Below are 18,368 nucleotides of genomic sequence, written 5' to 3' on the forward strand. Positions count from 1 at the left end.
ACTTATCATTAGGCATTATTATCTAATGTTTTGTCTTTTTTTTTTAAAGAAGTGGTTGACATTACACCAACAGTGTCCAAAGCTGTCATCAAAGCAAAAGGTGGCTCTTAAAATAAAATATCAACTAATCTAACTACTAATCTAAAAATTTAAAGAGCAAAGTTTAGAATACAGTCTGCGTGTGTCTTTTATATTTTGGACTCTTAAAAAGACAACATTTTCTCTTGTTTTCACATTGTTTGCTTACTACATAATTCAATATTTCATAGTTTTGATGTCTCCAGTATTAATCTACAATGTAGAAAAAAATACAAATAAAAAAGGAACATTTTGACTGATTTTTGTCTGGTACTGTATTGCATATATGTATTATACATGGATCTATTATATTTATTACTGTGTTCACCATTTTACCGTTCACCATTCAGATGAGCCCTTGGATAAGTATTTTTAAAGTGTGTCTTTGAATTTGGAAAAAAATAAATAAAATAATACGGATTTTGACAAAAATCAAAACAAAACAAATGTTTGAACAACGAATAACAGGCGTTTGTTATGACTGATCCAGCGAAGTTTGGAGGATCAAAGTTAGGCTGTAATAACTTTGACCTTATAATACTTGAGTCATTTCCCTTGTGAAACATGTCCTTAAAGCATAGATGGATTATTAAATGGCCCTGCCCTGGATTTCACCTGCTATGGATCAATCAAATTGAGACAAATCGACAACAAAGAGACATATAACGACCACCGGGAGCAAAACAGACTCCAAATTCAGAACAATTTCAAAGACACTAAAAAGGCGCAAAACAACCACAAACAGGTGTAAAGCGACGACAAATGGAGGGGATATAATCACAAAGGATGTGTGAGAGGTGGTGGGGACTTTTCATATCTGTGCCCAGGGGGTCGTTGTTTCATAATCCGTCTTTGCTTTTAGGTTTATAAATCTAATATCTAACTTGAAAGAGGAGCATCTGTACCTTTACATAATGTTAATAGTTAACAGACAAATCATGAACTGATTATTCTCATCTCAAATCGATTCTGATGTCTTGTAGCCCACACTGTATGCATATGTGAGCAGAGGATGGACATGTCTCCAGCGGGGACTGTCCGCGGCGGTGCTGATGTTGCAGGGAGGGGCGTGACGTCACAGGAGAGACCGGGAGGAGAGGAGGCGAAGGGGGAGCTGAGGAGAAGAGAAGAGGGGGAAGGAGAAGGGACGGAGGAGAGAGAGAGTGAGAGACAGAGAGATAGATAGAGAGAGAGAGAGAGAGAGAGAGAGCGGGGGGATGACTGCATGAAAAAGGAAAAACACAACAATCATGCCTCCTGTAATCCATCCTCCGGTTTTCTTTATAACTCATAATGTCTGCTCTGTTTACCTACACAGTATGCCGCAATAAATGACGAGCCTCCCCGATATCAAGGTAAATATCATCTCCTTAAATTTGCACGCCTGCTTCGTCTTCTAACACAGTTCAATCGATTGTGTGATCTCCACCTTTAGAAGCAAATGTCAAAGGAAAATCTAAGAAAAAAGGAAAATATCGAGGATCATTAACCGAAAAACAATCGATCAGCTACGTGGTTACATATCGGATCTATATTGGCGAAATGTTTAGTTTAAATTTAAGCAATGGTGATATGCTATCCTTGTAACTGTCTTGAAAGCCGTCATTATAACCCCCAGCGGCTCCATTGTGCCCGATTTGAGCTTCGTCCATGAAAAATTAAAATGGAAACAGCTTCATGCCGCAGACTACACTGCTGTATCAGCCACGCCGAGCACATGGGCTTTGCGCACACTAACATGCGCATTGGTTGCAGTGCGTCGTGCCCATCATTGCTGTGCCATCGCTGCTGTCTGTTAATGACTGCAGTGTCCTCTTGGTAGCACTAAATAACCAGCAGCAGCAATAAGTTACTCACATGACTTTCTGTGCGACACTGTGATGATCTTGAATGACCTCTAATATGAAAACTCAACCTAAAACAAGTTTGGTCGACTAAACTAATGAGATTGAATAACAAGCCATACTGTGTATCAAACTGAACAAAAACTAGAAATGATATGTTCTTAATTAGACAGTGGTTATACCCTAATTAAAAACTATACATCGGTAAGGTACACTAATAAGACATAACAATCTATACTTTAAATGAAATTATATGCTCTTTATTAGACCATATTAGACCTTTTACTAGACAATTATTAGACTTTATTAAAGGGTAATTTGGGGCACATTACAACAGAACTGTACTGTAAACTAAAGTGTATTATTTTCCGCAGTTACACTTTTACTAGACTTTGTAGTTATCAGTGCAAGTCTGTTGTAATGATAAGGCCTAACAGTTGGAAATACAGCAAATTACTTTACAGTACAGTGCTGTTGTAACATGCCCCTAATTACCCTCTAAGAAAGTCAGTGAATAAGAAGGTAATTAGGGACATATTACAACAGAACTGTACTGTAAACTAAACAGTATAATAGGGGTCTTGCAGTTGCAAATAATATACTTTAGTTTACAGTACAATTCTGTCATAAAGTGTTTCTTATTATGCTCTAAGAATGTGTAGAAATGGTCTAACAGTGGGCAGTAATACACTTTAGTTTACAGTGCAGTTCTGTTAAAATGTCTCTGTAATTACCCTCTAATAACTCCTAATAAGGGTCTTGCAGGGGGAAATAATACACTTTAGTTTACAATACAGTTTGGTTGCAGTGTGTCTCTAATTAACATCTAATAAGGGTCTAACAGTGGGAAATAATCCACTTTAGTTTACAGTGCAGTTCTGTTGTAAAGTGGCCCTAATTACTGTGTAATAAAGTCTAATAAGAATCTAACTGGAAAATAATACACTTTAGTTTATAGTACAGTTCTGTTATATGTCTCCCTTATTACCCTCTAATAATGCTTAATAAGGGTCAGATAAAGGGTCTAATACTGTCTAATAAAGAACATATTTCAATTTCTTGTCTAATTTGATACAAAGTATGGCTTCTCACATCATATTGCTGTGTAGTAAATTTAAGTGCAGCCACAAGGGTCAGTTCTTCGATGTTTATCACCTTTTCATGTGCTACAGTGTAAGCTGGCATGAGAGACATGTCATCACCGGGCATGGGCACCCCCAGTGACCCCCTTCTGGCCAGTCCAGGAGGGAGGTCGTCCTCAGCTCAGGAAGGTATCTGGAGGAGCTCACTCCCCAAAACTGCCAGCTTCCCGACGTCCACCACTCGGCACCTCAGTCACCGAGCCAACAACTTCCAAAGACAGCCAAAACGTCGGAAGCTGATAAGACCATCGCCACCTCCGCCGCCCAACACACCCTGTCCCCTGGACCAGCTCGACCTCAGTGAGCTTCCCCCGAGGCGTACCTTCCAAGAGCTACTCTTCAACGGCTGCATCCTGTTTGGTATTGAATTTAGTTATGCCATGGAAACAGCGTATGTGACTCCTGTCCTTCTTCAGATGGGTTTGCCTGATCAGTTCTACAGCTTGGTGTGGTTTATTAGTCCCATACTGGGTAAGTTTAACAAAATATGTGATACAACATCATGTTTTTTTGAGTGGCAGTAATCTTTTGCAGTTTCACTTTGGACACTAACTCTGTCCTCTGTCTTTGGCTTGAAGGGTTCCTCGTTCAGCCTCTCATTGGAGCATGGAGTGATCGATGTACATCCAGGTTTGGGCGAAGGAGACCCTTTATTTTGGCGTTGGCTATAGGTAAGAAATGTAATCCAGTGACTTAGCATTATGAAAGTGCTACTTATGTGAAGTTAAAGTTGGGGTAGGTGGTTTATTTTAGGCAGCACTGGGCATAATAACCATTAAGCGTAATGTAGGCTGTCGTCTGATAGAAAACTAGACTTCTGCTCCTGTTCTTGGCTTTCAAGCTTTAGAAAATCTAGCCTGTGATGGGAGACTTCTTTTTTTTGTACTTTTAGGCACCAGTACCATTTTAAACTATGGTGTTAGCACCAGTATAGGAAAAAGCCAAACGATATCCAACCCTACTCAACAATCAAATTTATAACATTGAACATTTCCACATTATAAATGTCAAAAACACTAGACATATGTTTTATATTTTGTCGAGTCAGATTATCCCAAATGTTTCCAACAATGTTCAAATGCTGTAACTTCCAAGAAAACAGGGGGCATGTTGGATATCTGAGAGAGTGTGGAAGGAAATTGGTGTATGTGACTAAATATAATGTAAATAAAATTTAGATATTACCTCGACCATGAACATTTCTGCTTGAGTCATATGAGAATGATTTTACTCATCTATGGTGGTTGTTAAGGGAAGAAAACAACTCTCATCATGCTACTTCACCTCACATCTGTTGTATTGTTTTTGTTTTGTGAGAGAGACCCACTGTGGCAGAATTTAGGTATTACATTTTCAACAGTCTTTCTCCAGACCTGCCTACAAGCTTTGAGAGATCAAATAAAGAAGGACCAAAATTGATGCAACAAAGGCTGAAAAATCCTGACTTTTAGTCCAGAATATTAGTCAAAAACTCTGGATTCTACATGTCCCATAATGCAACTGGATATACAGGACCCCTTCAACCTGGTAAATGTAGATAAGTCTCAAACAACTCAGTTGTAAACACAGGTTTTCAGTTAAAACATTTGTCTCTAAGCCCACACTGACGTATCTTGTTGAAGTCACTTGAATATTTCTCTCAGACTTAACAAAGCTCCTCCACAGCCACAGAAGGCATTATACAATAAAACTGTTCTGTCTGGCTTTGCACTACGCTACATGACTAGTACATTGACTGTAAGATCTGTGGAGCGACCCTTTGATGATGTATACATGCATGATTCTTCCCTCTCAGCAAGATGTCTTTTGAAGTCTAACAAAACCGTCTTCTGCTATTCTCCGTCACAGGGGCTTTGGTTGGTTTATCCCTGGTGCTGAACGGGCGGGACATTGGAGGTGCACTGGCTGACACAGCATCAAATCACAAGTGGGGAATAGTCCTGACGGTGTGTGGTGTGGTTCTGATGGACTTCAGTGCTGATTCAGCCGACAACCCGAGCCATGCCTACATGATGGATGTGTGCAGCCCGGAGGACCAGGATCGAGGGCTGAACATCCATGCGCTCCTGGCAGGTAAGGAAACACTTTGCATAGTCACAAACTCAGGGTTACTTTATCATTATAAAGCAGTAGCAAAGGAGAAGGCAGCTATAACTTTTCTTGTGAGATAATTTGGAGAAAATATACCGAAAATCTTTAAAGGGGTAGTTCAGATAACTTGAAATGGGGTTACGAGGTACTTATTGATAGTCGGTGTAGGTGGCAGTTGACACGCCCCCAGTTTGGAGAAGCAGAGAGGAGTACCAACACAGAAGCTAAGCAAAGTAATGTTGTTGACAGGGTCATAACTGTACATTGTACTAATTAAGTGTGTTTTTACTGCTTTATCTTGCTGACAGACGGCCTTTTCTGACAGGAAACTGCCAAATATTGCTTTCTCCAAACCAGCCACACTACATAGGCGAAACCAGTAATTTTTCCAGGAGTGACTGGTCTACCACCACCTGGATCTGTTAGTTTGTTTGTGGTCTTGTGTGACTTTGCTGAATCCAATCTATCTTTTTAAAACACCAAAGTCACACCATAACATAAACAAACTAAGAGATCAAGGCACTGGAGATCAGCAACTCCTTTGTTCTTGGAGGTAAAAAGACTGATTTTTGCCAATAGACTTGGCTGGTTTGGGGAGAGTGATTTTTGGCATATATAATGACAGTTTCCAGTTGGAAAAGGGGAAGCAATGTGTGCTATATTTAGAAATCTTTTCACCACTTTACCTTGCTGTCAGACAGCTTTTTTTTTCCAACAGGAAACTGCAGTTACATAAGCCAAATATCGCTCTCTCTCACTCATCCAAACCTCATTAGGGACATCGGTAATTTTAGTACGCAGAACATGGGAGCTGCTGGTCTACCCCCGTCTAGTTCTGTTAGTTTGTTTTTATTATTGTGTGACTTTGGCGTATTGAAAAGATAGTTCAGATTCACCGAACTCACACAATAACATAAACTAATGAAACCAGCAAGTCTTGTGTTCTGCAAGGTAAAATTATTGATTTTGGTCAGTTAAGTGAGAGAAATAAAATATTGTAAATATTCTAAAATATTCAAAATTCAGTGTACACTTGAACTGATTTTTTTTAATGAGCATTTTTAAAGTGCTTTAAGTATTAAATTTCTTAGCTTCCATGCTGGTACCCGTCTGCTTCTCCAAACTGGGCGTGTGCCAACCAACATCTACTGTTGGTAATACTCAGACTATGGATAAGTACCTCATACAACCCCACCCTAAATAATCTGCACTATCCCTTTAAGATACACATAATTATTGCAAAGGGTCATTTTGTGTTTCTTAAACTTGCTCTGCAGGACTCGGAGGTGGGTTTGGCTACATCGTGGGTGGCATCAACTGGGACCAGACACAATTTGGAAGGTCGATGGGAGGTCAGCTGCGTGTCATATACATGTTCACGAGTGTCACTTTGGTGATCACCACAGCCATGACTCTGATGAGTATCCCTGAACGGCCCCTACCAAAAAGCCAACCGAACAAAAACTCCAGCAAAAACCACCTAAAAAGCCCCAGCCTCCCTCTCCCTCCCTCTCCGCCTGTTCCCCCAGGATCAGCTTTGGGACTGGATGAGGAAGACGAGGACGGTCTTTACAGCTACAATTTCTCCACAAAGTCTCACCCATGTAACTCTGACCATTTGGCCCATTCCTGCAGCGCTAATGCACGCCTCTGTGCCGGCCTCACAAGCCCCATATCGCCCCTGAGCCCCCTCACACCAAAATATGGCAGCTTTATCAGTCGGGACAGCTCGCTCACTGGCATCAATGAGTTTGCCTCCTCACTGGGAACCTCCTATATAGACAGTGTGCTCATAAACTGCTACACAGGTCAGCAGACCCCACAGGCCCTGGCCCCCAACTCCACCACTGCTCCGTTGCCTCCGGGAGACTCTCCTCCTCCTGAAGAGTCCACCACACAGGGGGCAGGGAGCTGTTCTGCAGGAGAGGCCCATGCTGATGTGGTGTCTCGTCCAGCTGGGGAAGCTCAGGATGCAGAAGCGCCGCAGCCAGAGGGAGATGCACAGTCTCACGGAGCATCTCAGGTCACAGCTGCGGTTCAGCACCCTGGTGCAGGGTCACATCGGGGCTCCACTGCTGGTATCCTGAAGCGACCCCAGAGTCTTGCACTAATGGAGGAGCCCATGGCAACGCAGATAGTTGGGCTGGAGAATGGACGAAGGAGAACAGTGACCTTCAGCCAGCAGGTCAGACGCGTATTTCTGAAAAATGACAGAAGCTGTTTAGTCAGTAGCCACCGCAGCATTTCTAAACACAGTGTCTGTCTTTTTTCTCTGATGAAGGTTGCAAACATTTTGCTGAATGGTGTGCGCTATGAGAGTGATCTGAGTGAGAATGTGGAGACAGGAGAGTCCCAGATGTCAATGAAGCTGCTGTGTATAGCCATCTACAGGATGCCTCCCTCTCTGCGTAGTTTATGCACTAATCATTTTCTGGGTGAGAATAGTAACTTTTTAAATTTAGTTGCATCTGAAACCCTGCAAAACCTTGTAACAATGCATTATTGGATTATTGCCTCATTGGGCAAGTGAGTTGTCAGATTTACTTGCCCAACATGGCATTTTACTTGTCCTAGGTGCATGGGTAATCCTTACCACATCATTAGTAGTAAATAGCCTGAACGCAATGTTTCATGTCCATGCATGTAATCAGTTCCCTGCAGTTTGTATTAAAGTATTACATATTGCGGTGGTTAATACAAAATGAAGGATTTGCTCTTTTTTCTTCTGAAAATGTATGAATATTGTTATTATATAATTGTTGTTACGCACCTTAATAATGGCCTGTTTTGTATTTGATATTAGCTGTTGATACTGGTTCTTTGTAGGCTGGCTGTCCTTTGAAGGCATGCTGCTCTTCTACACTGACTTCATGGGGGAGGTTGTGTTTGAAGGTGACCCAAAGGCACCCCATGAGTCCGAGGCTTACCAACGCTACAATGCTGGTGTCAGCATGGGCTGCTGGGGCATGTGCATCTATGCATTCAGTGCTGCTTTCTACTCAGGTAAGTTACACTCGTAATCACAACATGTGATGCTACTGCAGCTCTGGTTAGGGAAGAGTCATTTATCTTCCTTTGCTTGGCAAGCTTTAAATTTGTTCCATCTGTTTCTCTCTGGCTTTCTTCTTAAACTTGTAGCCATATTGGAGAAACTGGAGGAGCGTTTCTCTCTTCGCACTCTATATTTTTTTGCCTACCTGGCGTTTGGTTTGGGCACGGGCCTGGCAACACTGTCCACCAACCTCTACGTGGTACTTTCTCTCTGTGTCACCTATGGGGTGCTCTTCTCCTCTCTATGCACGCTGCCTTACTCTCTGCTGTGTGAATACTACCAGAGCCCTCAGGTCAGTATGTATCTTACTGTGTGTAGGGTAATTTGTTGTTACTGGATGATATTTTTCAGGATCAATTTGAAGGAATTGTTCAGCATTAGAAGATTGATACCGCTCTCATGTCTGTACAGTAAATATGAAGCCACAGCCAGCAGCTGGTGGGCTTACCATCACGCAAAGACTGGAAACAGTCTTTCAGTTCACTAATTAGGATGCTATGTCTCATTTTTTAGTCTTCACAACAAAGAATGACAACACTACAGGGAGTTACATGCCTAACTAATTCTTGAGCTTTAGAGGTGCTGGAAGCTGGATTTTATTACCTTTGGACAGAACCAGGCCAACTGTTTCTGGATAAACAAAATGTGTCTCACTCTTTAAAAAAGGTCTGTCTCTGTAGCATTAGCATTGTATAATGTTGCAGCTTAGTTTTGCTGTAGCATTCTCCTTCAATACTGGACACATTTCAAAAATCGTTCTTTCCATTAGTCACTTAAGCTGTTTTCACATATGCATTTTGAACTATGTCCCGAGAATCAGGTCGGGACATCGTCTGAATGTTGTCCCACACAGCAGGAGATTGTCCAAGTGAGATGTGTTCATACATGTTCAAAATACTCCGTATGGTTTAGGTGAGAGGGGGCACCTGAGCCATATACTTTCTGCAGACTTGATAGTGGTATCAATCTTCTCATCTTACTCTGAGCAAGGAAGCAGATAAGAAAATGTTGAACTGTCCCTTTAACATAGTAATTTGTGGTGCACTACACTGACTGATCATAAAACTAAACCTTTTTGCATATGTTCCTCAGTTTTGCGGCTCATCAGAGGAAGGGACCAGACGAGGGATGGGGGTGGACATCTCTCTGCTCAGCTGCCAGTACTTCCTGGCTCAGATCCTGGTCTCTGTGGCGATGGGACCTCTGACCTCACTGGTGGGTGGGGCCCAGGGAGTGATGTACTTTTCAAGCCTGATGTCATTCGTGGGCTGCCTGTACTCCTCTCTCTTCGTGGTGTACCAGCTGCCCCCCCCTGAGGGTGAGCCCCCCGAAAGCGAGACCCAGCCACTATTGGTGCACATTTAGAAAAAAAAAACAAAACAAAAACAAAAGCCTCTTAATTTACTTTACCTCACGCACACACTCAACGGCACACACACGCTCACATGCTGTCGCTTAGTGTCTGAGTGTGTTGACCTTCACAGCACTGACAGGACAAACACACTGTACACCCTGCCGCACACTGTACAGCACAACTCCATATACTGTTTCACACTAATCAGCACCTTTCCTCTCAGAGTTATACAGACAGACAGACAGACATTGGCCACTGCTCTAATATGTGTATACATGACCCGTGTGTTCATACAGTGTGTGTGCCCATGCATTTTTTCCTAACTTTTTGCAATTGAATGTGTGACCTATTTGAATGCAGTGTGGAACAAATGGATTTTTCTGTGTGTGTGTGTGTGAGAGAGAGAGACTGAATGACCTCTTTTAGTATAGATAAGCTGTTCTTGTGTCTGATTCTTTGCTGTAAAATCTTGCATCATCTTTTCTTGCTTGTTGGTGTTTTAGAATAGAAATGTTGATCACTACGTACAGGCTAACCACAGCTTTCCCCTCTTTTTCTTCCTTTTATCAGTTGCCTAACGTCTGCATGAGCTGCAATGTGCTCTCTCAAAGCCTTGTGTTAATGTTTTGTTTTGGTCATACGGCCAAGGGAATGTCTACCTGCCTGTTTCTCTGAGTTAGCATATTAGCATCACACCTTCAGCAGGATTTTCTGACTACATGAATGTGCTGCCAGTGACAACTCACACTCATCGTTAAAGGGATAGTTTGGAGTTTTTGAAGTGGGGTTGTATGAGGTACTAATCCATAAGTCAGCGTATTACCTGCAGTAGATGGTGGTCGTCACACCCACAGTTTGTAGAAAGCAGCAGAAGTACCGGCACAGAAATTAAGCAATGTACTGCTGTGTTTTAAATTGTTAGTTTGGATTCACCAAACTCACACAATAACACAAAGAAACTGAAAGATCGATACTGTGGCACATGAGCAACTTACGTATTCTGCAAGGTAAAATTATATTTTTGCTAAAGGAGTCTGGTGGCTTTTGTTAAAGCGATATTTTGCTTATATGACAGAGTTTTCTCATTATAAAACACTAACTGATAGCAAGGTACAGTAGTGAAAACTTTCTTACACTTGAAGTCCACATGAAATGGAAAGCATGTTGATGTATTTTCTGTAAAAACAGGCAGCTAGGGAGGGACATGTCACAGTAGCCAATCGTGCTGAATGGGTGTTAATGCTAGCCATGCAGCTACATAGCGGCCCATTAGCAGACTCCTCCCTGACCACAAGCTCCCAGCGGACAGGTAAGACCGGGACCAAACAATGCCTCTTGAGACCGATGGAAGTTTAATGACAAGGAATTATACAGTACAAAGGTGGTTTTCTTGGCTTGGGTCCTGGCACCCCAGGAATGAGTCAGATTACTTAGCTCCATGGCTAACTGAGGTAACAACAATTAACAGTCAGCTACTTTATTAACAAATATAGTTATCTTTCCATCAGGAATCTCTGTAAATTAACTTAGTGCTGTAATTCCTGTCAGTCTAAGAGGCTGTGTTCAGTCTCCGTGTTCACCGAGAGGCTGCTGAGCCCAGTTCAGTTGCTTGCTAATGGATGCTAAGTCAGCAGAAACTCTTACCCAGATTTGAAGCTGAACAGCTGGAGAACATCAGCGAGAAAACAGAAAGCATATATGATTCACTGTAGAGACTGTCATTAAGTTGTGTTTTCATACATGGTTTCTAGCTTGCTAACTAATGAATGCCTTAGCTCTGCACCGCTAAAAGCTGAAGACTGACTGACAACTGGATGTCATGATATTATTGGTTGAAATTGGTTGAAAGCATTTTTCATTTCATCTCGACTTTAAATCGTTAGAATTTTTCGGGTAGGCCTTTTTTTATGTGGCTATAATATATGTTGCTGTTGACCATGTCCAGATCAGTACACTGTTTTGCTCTCTACACCGGTACTCTGCAAATTAACGACAGATAATTCACTGACTATTGATAAGTACCTCATGCAGCCTCGCTTCAAAAAATCCAAACTATCCCTTTAATACTTCTTCATTAATTCAAGAGCTCTTCTGGCATAATTTAGCAAACACATTTAATATCCACATGACGCTGAACACCGCTTGATCACAGTTACAGTCTTGAAGGGCTCCACATTTTGAACAGCAACTAAAAACAACACTTTCCACACAATCCAGTCATTATGAAACTTACCAATGTGCTCTCCCCACATTTCACAGTCTGGTGCTGGGTGACTCTTAATCAAGTCCCAAGTATGAGTATAATGCCAATTAAGCACTTAATCAGCACAGAGCCATGACTAATAGGATGATACACACACAAACACACACACACTCGTACACAAACTTTCCAGAGAAATGTGTACTGGTGGCAAATTCTGTCTGGGCCCTCACTAAGCCATGGACAGCTGTGAGCTGTCACCCTACTCCTGGCCATGCCATTGTAATAATGACAGTGATTCTTGTCATTATCAGGAAGAGGAGAAGTTGAAACTGGGGTGTGAATCAGCATTGAGTCGGAAACCGAACAAAACAGAAGAGCAGCAAACAGGGAGAAGACTCATGTGAACTATGGGTAACCCTGAAGGTGGACCACACTGAGAGAAGGGACTGTGGGGGTACATAGAGCCAGCAGCAAGTGCTTATTGTCATCATTAGGGCGCATGCTTCAGGTAGTAGGCTTCTGCTCCACCACGCTCAGCCCATCAACTCAGTATAGTGATGACCTGACATTTGTTAGCCAAGTTCCTCATGGGAAGCATCAAACTCCATTTTCCATCCTAAAGAAGCCATGTTCATCTGCAAAATGGTACATATATAATTTATTTTTTACATGTTGTGCCATGACAAACAGTATGCTTTGTCTGTTAGCCTCAACACAGGCACCAAGCCTGACTTCAGGGCTTTAACAAAAGGTTAACTTTAACCTTTTTAAGCCTACCATTGTGATGGATATATTGACTGGTTCACACACTGAATATGCCAACATTATGGTGCCAGTCATAATTTGCTGCCTCAGCAGAATGTCAATAATTGCCTACTCTTAAAGCCTCCTGGACTAACTGGATACACGCCATGCTAATGTTGTTTCTGAGGAAACAGTAACTGTATGGATCATGCTGTTGCAGCTTGCTTCAGAAAAAAAAAACCACATTGAGTTTTTGTGTTATATGGTACCACCTATTGCTCAATATTAGCAGTATTACTGTAAAAGCTACTTTTATTCAGGGTTCAGTTACAACTAAAAATGATCATTTTGCCATTTTGGACTCCTGTGTCAATTATTGTTTCTTTCACTGATTACTATCGTGGCCCATTAGTCCACGCATTTTTACCCAAAACTAACATGTATTTTCATTATTGATTTATCTGTTGGTCATTTTCTCAATTAATCAAGTAGTAGTTTGGTCCATAAAATGTAAGAAAACAGGTGGAAATTGCTCATCATTGTTTTCTAAAACCCAAGGTGACATCCTCAAATGTACGGTTTTGTCAACAACACAAAGATATTAACTTTAATGTAATAGAGGACTTAAGAAACCAGAAAATATTCACTTCTGAGATGCTGAAATTAGAGAATTTTGACATTTTTTTAATTAAAAAAATCACTCAAATGATTATTCAATTAGAAACAATAGCTGGTAATGACTTTACTTGCCGAATCGTTACAGCTCTAGTCTTAAAAAATTATATGAAGGTAAAGAAATGGAAGAAAACGAAAAAGAAAATCGCCTTAACTTGATCCTACCAAAAACCTTCTTTAGTACAGTTCAGGCATTTTTTTGAGAAATAAGGGATGAACCTCCCACAAATTACAACAGAAAACTTTACAAATACCCTGGTACCACTTTTTGCTTCCTAAAATATGAATCTAAATTAACATTACTATATTAATATACTTGCATTCAAGCCAATGTAAATTGACAGTAATCCATATGAATGTTTGCTTTAATTAAAATAACTTTTTTTTTAAATATCAGTAAAAAATAGCACTTTTTTTTATCACTTTAAAATATTTGTGTCTACCAAACTGGGACAAATCAACATAAATGGTGGCGACAATGAGCATAAACTATAGGGAAGTCCACACCAAGAACTATCACTATAAATATATCGACTTAAAAATCTTTCTGATTCAAGTGGGTGGCAGAGCCAGAACTGAAACGTTATAGCTGTATAGTTTTAGTGTGGACTCACTAAAATGATTAAAATGATTAAAATGATTTTTGAGAGTATCCACGATGGCCCTGTAATATATGTTGGTTGGTGACAATATACTGTCACAAATATTTTTAAAAGTAACGTAGAAGTGCTATTTTAAGTAACATTTACCTCTTTTTTTAAGTTATAAATGTCAACATTTCTACAGATTAGTGCCAATTTCTTTCCATATATGCAAGTATACTAAAATGGTGACTTTTATTTTATTTCATGTTCTAGGAAGCAAAATGATTGTTTTCATAGTTGTATTTCTTGGTGTGGACGGCCTTTTAAATATGGTATCTTCTGTTAAACTTGTTTTCAATACAAAGATATTGCACTTTTGACCCACTTTTGCAGGGTTAAGAATTTCATTATGAACATCACACACTGTGTCCAACTCTATGTCTTGTGTAAAACAGTTTCCGGTTGCTTATGGACAGCAGTTGAAGTAATTTCTGTTGCAATTTGTGAAGGGTCATGTCATATCTGTACTACATATCACTTGTCACCCCAGTTGACTTGAGCAATAATGATCTGTAATCTTTAAGTCCACCACACGGGGGAGCCAGGAGACACCAGACAGCAGTCCATTGATTCTGTGCAGCCTTTTCCATTACCAAGTGAGTGAGATTATTCCTGTTCCTTCCTGCATCTAAGCCAGCCATTTTCCATGTTAAGAAAAATTGGGTCAAGTGACATCATGTACTTATAAAGCCATGGTTTTAAGAAGCAGCAATGATCTATAAACAGGTATCATACACACAAAAATAGATATACTTAAGTAAAAAGACAATTTATTTGTTAATCAGAATATACAAAGCAGTGGCTGAAGTAACCGAATGTCATTCTGGTTCTGAAAAAGGCAGTCTTGGACACAAAACTGGGCTACCCAGCCATAACATAAAACTCATTGAAAACGTAAGAAAACAAAGTATAAATGGTACAAACTTGCGTGGAATGCATACAGAACAAATGACCAAAGCTTTAAGATTTAAGAGGGGTTAATTAACATTGCAAAATCCTGCCTCCAGGAAACAAGATCAAGTAATCTTACAATGGAGGCACAAGACAGAGCCCCCTTATTCATTTGCACCATCTGTTACGTTAACAGGGCAGCCAAGCCAAGGATTAAGTAGCAGCTCAACACAAAAAATTATGCCTCAACTAATAACGCTAACAACTGTCCATTAGCCCCTGCTTAAAACTTATCTTTGGTCCTTTAAGTGAATCTGAGAGGTCAACATGAGCCTTGGAGGGGGTGAGCAGCTGCCTGTATGAAGGAATCATCTGGTCAGCACTGACATAATAGAGATTGTGCTTCTAACATACCGATATAAAACCTCAAGAAATGAAAAACTGATCTCATCATGGTGCGGCCCTATTTGTACAAGTAAAAAAAAAAGCTCATTTTAAAGACCAATAAATAACATTTCATAAAAAAGGATGGAGGGCCACTATGTTTCAGGACTCCAGTGCAATGTGATAACATGGGAGCAAACAAAAGAAATATTTCTCAAAGGTACAGAAAGCACAAGCTCTACAACACAATGTTGACCAGGCTGGTAAGACAGTGCAGCAAACAAGTAGCAGGGCAGAGACTTAAGCCTCTACTTCTGCCTCTTTTGAGTCTCCATTCTCCTCTGTCTTCTGCTTCTTTGTCTCCGTCTTCTCCTAATAGAAAAAAAAAAGGAATATATTTCATGCTTTAGTTAAGATCAAAGCTCACCAGATTAGTCAAAACATTAAAAATGATTGAAACAGTGTAATTCCAGCCTGGTGACAACCCACCTCCTCCTCTTCAGCTGCACGCTTCACAGGCTGTGCATCGGTCTCCTCAGCAGGGGGCGCCTCCTCTGCATTGCCTGCAAGGACAGTTTGTCACTTTAGAAAATACATCCTTCACTTTATTTCAGACAAGATTCATGGAGGAATGAATCTTAGTTGAAAAACTGATTGACTTTGGAACACAAAGCTACACAATGCAACAGCATTTAAGAGGCAAATCAGAAGCAACAGAGTGACAAAATGTTTTTTTTTTTAAGTCTCTCTTTCTGACAGTAATACTGCTTTATATAGACATACCATTTCCATTCTTGTGTTTCTCCTCTGCCTCTTTTTCCACTTTGTCACTGTGATCAGCACCATTCTGAATGAAGAGGGGTAAATATCAGTCACACATCATATGTCAGGATTGGGCTTTTTATATGGTTGTTACTAAGAGGGGAAAAAAAAAAATCACAACACTAAATCCCAAGCATATTTGAAATACTACTCCCAGAGTCTTGCATGTTCAGACCTCCATGGGGACTCTTTAAAAAGACGTGTGTAGAGCTCTCATTACTCCCCAGAGGATTAGCTACCAAGCAAGACTTGAAGACACCCATGCAAAAAAAGAAACGTCCACAGACTTGCTAACTAACATCTGTGCCATTTCACAACCCAAACAAAGCGCTGTGTGGAGGAGCAGCTGAACGGGAACAGGAGGGGGAGGCGGGTGCAGCGACACCTGCATGATGAGGGGTGCTAAGACAAAAGGCCATGAGGCTGTTGGTCCTCAACTCACTGTGCCATTGGCAGGTGCGTCCCCGTTGTCGGTCTTCTTCTCCTCCTCCTCCACTTCTACTTCTTTCTTCTCTTTCAGCTCCTACAAAATAAAAGCATGTCGCTCAATCAATGTGAGTTTATTCTGAAGTGCCACACGTTCTGACCACGTCTGGTTTTAATTAAAAGAAAGCACAGTTACCATATCTGTAATAAAGTCTAAATTAAGGTAGATTATGTTAGAAATAATAAGAAGCCATGTTGCGCGTTTTCATCATGTAGCGTTAACGTTACTGTGGCTTCTTCCCGCCCACAGCAGCAGCAGCAGCTCCGCTTCACCAGCTGCACCGTTTCTACCGCTTTGTCTACTCAACAAGACATTTTTAGCTAACCACATCACATACGTTGGAGTTTCCAGACACAATATTTAGCTATCGACGCTGAAAATTACACACTTGCCCATCTTTACAGCGTAGGGTTGTCGACAAGATAACAGCTATTTAGATAATTGATATTTTCCCCATTACCATTTTAATTTTCATTAAATAACATTTGCCGTAACATTTAGTATTACCGCCGTATAACCACGGTTCACATTCAAATAGAGCTAGCTAAACCAAATGTTAACACCAACAATACAACAACTTAAAAAAAGTTGCCGAAATCTTTTAACACGACAGTTCAACCGTGAAAAAAAAGCTGAATGAAACCCACCTTGGCTGTAACCTCTGCAGTTACGGTCGTGTCAACAGCTGTGTCGGCCATGGTTAATTTAATGTAGATGATAATATTCCTTTTAAGAAAAAAAAGAGTTTTTAATTTCTTGGCTCTTTGCCTTCTTCGTGTGGATAGTCCAAACAGACGCTAAGAGAGAAATGATGTCTACCCTTCTCCGCTTTTCTCTCGAGCTCGTTGAAAATCCACTCTCGTTGGATACAGCGAGTCGATCCCGCACACGATTGGACAATGGCGACCACCGGAGTATTCTATTGGAGGAATCTCTCGCCAATCTTGATAAGATATCCCGCCTACCGGCTATCTCATCGCTGATTGGTCTATTGTTTTAAAGCGCTGCACTATGACACTGGAGTTCTTTTTCTACGGCTATGTCTATAAGGGAACCCCAGATCTGTGGTAGATCTCGCGAGAGTGAGTATTGTCACATAAATCATAATCTTTTACCAGCTCTAACCAAGACTTTTTTGCCCCTAAACGTACCCATGTTTTAACCACATCATTGGTACTTTATAATTACATAATTAATTTGTACGAGGTGCATGAAGAATGAATAACACGTGCCCATCTCGCGAGAGTTGTTCGAGGCAAGGGTTCTCTTTTAGACATTCCCCTTTTCTACTACATCAGTTTGCGTTTGATTTGTTCCTCTAAATTTAAACAATGGATGAAAGTGGCCCGCTGTTAAAGTTAGAATCACCCACCAGACACTACTGACGACTGAATGTCGTCATAAATAGATGGCTTGTAAAAGTTCATAAACATTACACACGGACGGCATCTTTTGTCTTCGCGCTCTTTCTCTGCAGAGATGGGGTATCAAATTACATGCAAAAAGGACTAATGTGACGATGTGAAAGCCATGCGGCCACTCCTCCTTTCTATATTTAACACTTGTAACGAAATGTGTTCCTGTCTAAAGTGTGCTTACACTTTCACTATGTTACAAACCCGGTAAACTGAATCAAACCAGTAACACTGCATTTTGGACATTCAACACACAAATCATATTTAAGCAAATCAATATTCTATGACAAAACTAAAGACACCACATAATGCATAGGCTGGGAGGTCTGCATCTATTTTACAAAGTCAAAGCATTCAAATATTAGAGCTGGACAATGAATAACTGTTACTAATATTAATATAGATATATATACATATGAATTAAGTATTAGTATAGTCAGAGGAGAACAATAGCCTAAGGGACACTAGCTCTCTCTTTCAGGCAATATTTGATACAAAGAAAAGGGGAAAAAATCATGTGCTACACATACTGGCTGAGGATA

The 18,368-nt window shown here is 40.6% G+C and overlaps 2 protein-coding genes across 3 annotated transcripts; one reads left to right on the forward strand and one right to left on the reverse strand.

The window, feature by feature from the left end:
- Positions 1-1,249: 1,249 nt before the first annotated feature.
- Positions 1,250-12,862, forward strand: slc45a1 (solute carrier family 45 member 1). Of its 2 annotated transcripts, XM_084736564.1 has the most exons (10): positions 1,250-1,433; positions 3,095-3,535; positions 3,643-3,735; positions 4,913-5,137; positions 6,433-7,340; positions 7,437-7,590; positions 7,982-8,158; positions 8,294-8,499; positions 9,300-9,525; positions 12,076-12,862. In XM_084736564.1, exons 2-10 carry the CDS (start codon positions 3,106-3,108, stop codon positions 12,102-12,104), a joined length of 2,448 nt encoding a protein of 815 aa, XP_084592690.1. In that variant the 5' UTR covers positions 1,250-1,433; positions 3,095-3,105; the 3' UTR covers positions 12,105-12,862. The 2 variants fall into 2 exon arrangements, with proteins under 2 accessions (XP_084592690.1, XP_084592683.1); XM_084736557.1 differs by lacking the exon at positions 12,076-12,862 and having other exon boundaries at positions 9,300-10,948.
- A 1,718-nt stretch (positions 12,863-14,580) lies between these two features.
- On the reverse strand, positions 14,581-17,253 carry LOC146331871 (uncharacterized). Its single transcript, XM_084736574.1, has 5 exons — positions 17,059-17,253; positions 16,367-16,447; positions 15,886-15,949; positions 15,592-15,665; positions 14,581-15,474 (listed from the first exon to the last, which is right to left on the reverse strand). Exons 1-5 carry the CDS (start codon positions 17,107-17,109, stop codon positions 15,403-15,405), a joined length of 342 nt encoding a protein of 113 aa, XP_084592700.1. The 5' UTR covers positions 17,110-17,253; the 3' UTR covers positions 14,581-15,402.
- Between the last annotated feature and the right edge of the window lie 1,115 nt (positions 17,254-18,368).

This window comes from Lutjanus erythropterus, chromosome 2 (genome assembly GCF_056507025.1).
Source record: "Lutjanus erythropterus isolate fLutEry1 chromosome 2, fLutEry1.hap2, whole genome shotgun sequence".
Classification (NCBI taxonomy): Eukaryota; Metazoa; Chordata; class Actinopteri; order Lutjaniformes; family Lutjanidae; genus Lutjanus; species Lutjanus erythropterus.

Coding starts and splice junctions, on each gene's coding strand:
- LOC146331871 (XM_084736574.1), bottom strand. CDS start 17,109: ATGGCCGACACAGCTGTTGACACGACCGTAACTGCAGAGGTTACAGCC. Junction 15,666..15,885: donor GAAACACAAGAATGGAAATG/GTATGTCTATAT, acceptor CTGTCCTTGCAG/GCAATGCAGAGGAGGCGCCC. Junction 15,475..15,591: donor GTGCAGCTGAAGAGGAGGAG/GTGGGTTGTCAC, acceptor TTTTTCTATTAG/GAGAAGACGGAGACAAAGAA.
- slc45a1 (XM_084736557.1), top strand. CDS start 3,106: ATGAGAGACATGTCATCACCGGGCATGGGCACCCCCAGTGACCCCCTT. Junction 3,536..3,642: donor GTTTATTAGTCCCATACTGG/GTAAGTTTAACA, acceptor TTTGGCTTGAAG/GGTTCCTCGTTCAGCCTCTC. Junction 7,341..7,436: donor CAGTGACCTTCAGCCAGCAG/GTCAGACGCGTA, acceptor TCTCTGATGAAG/GTTGCAAACATTTTGCTGAA.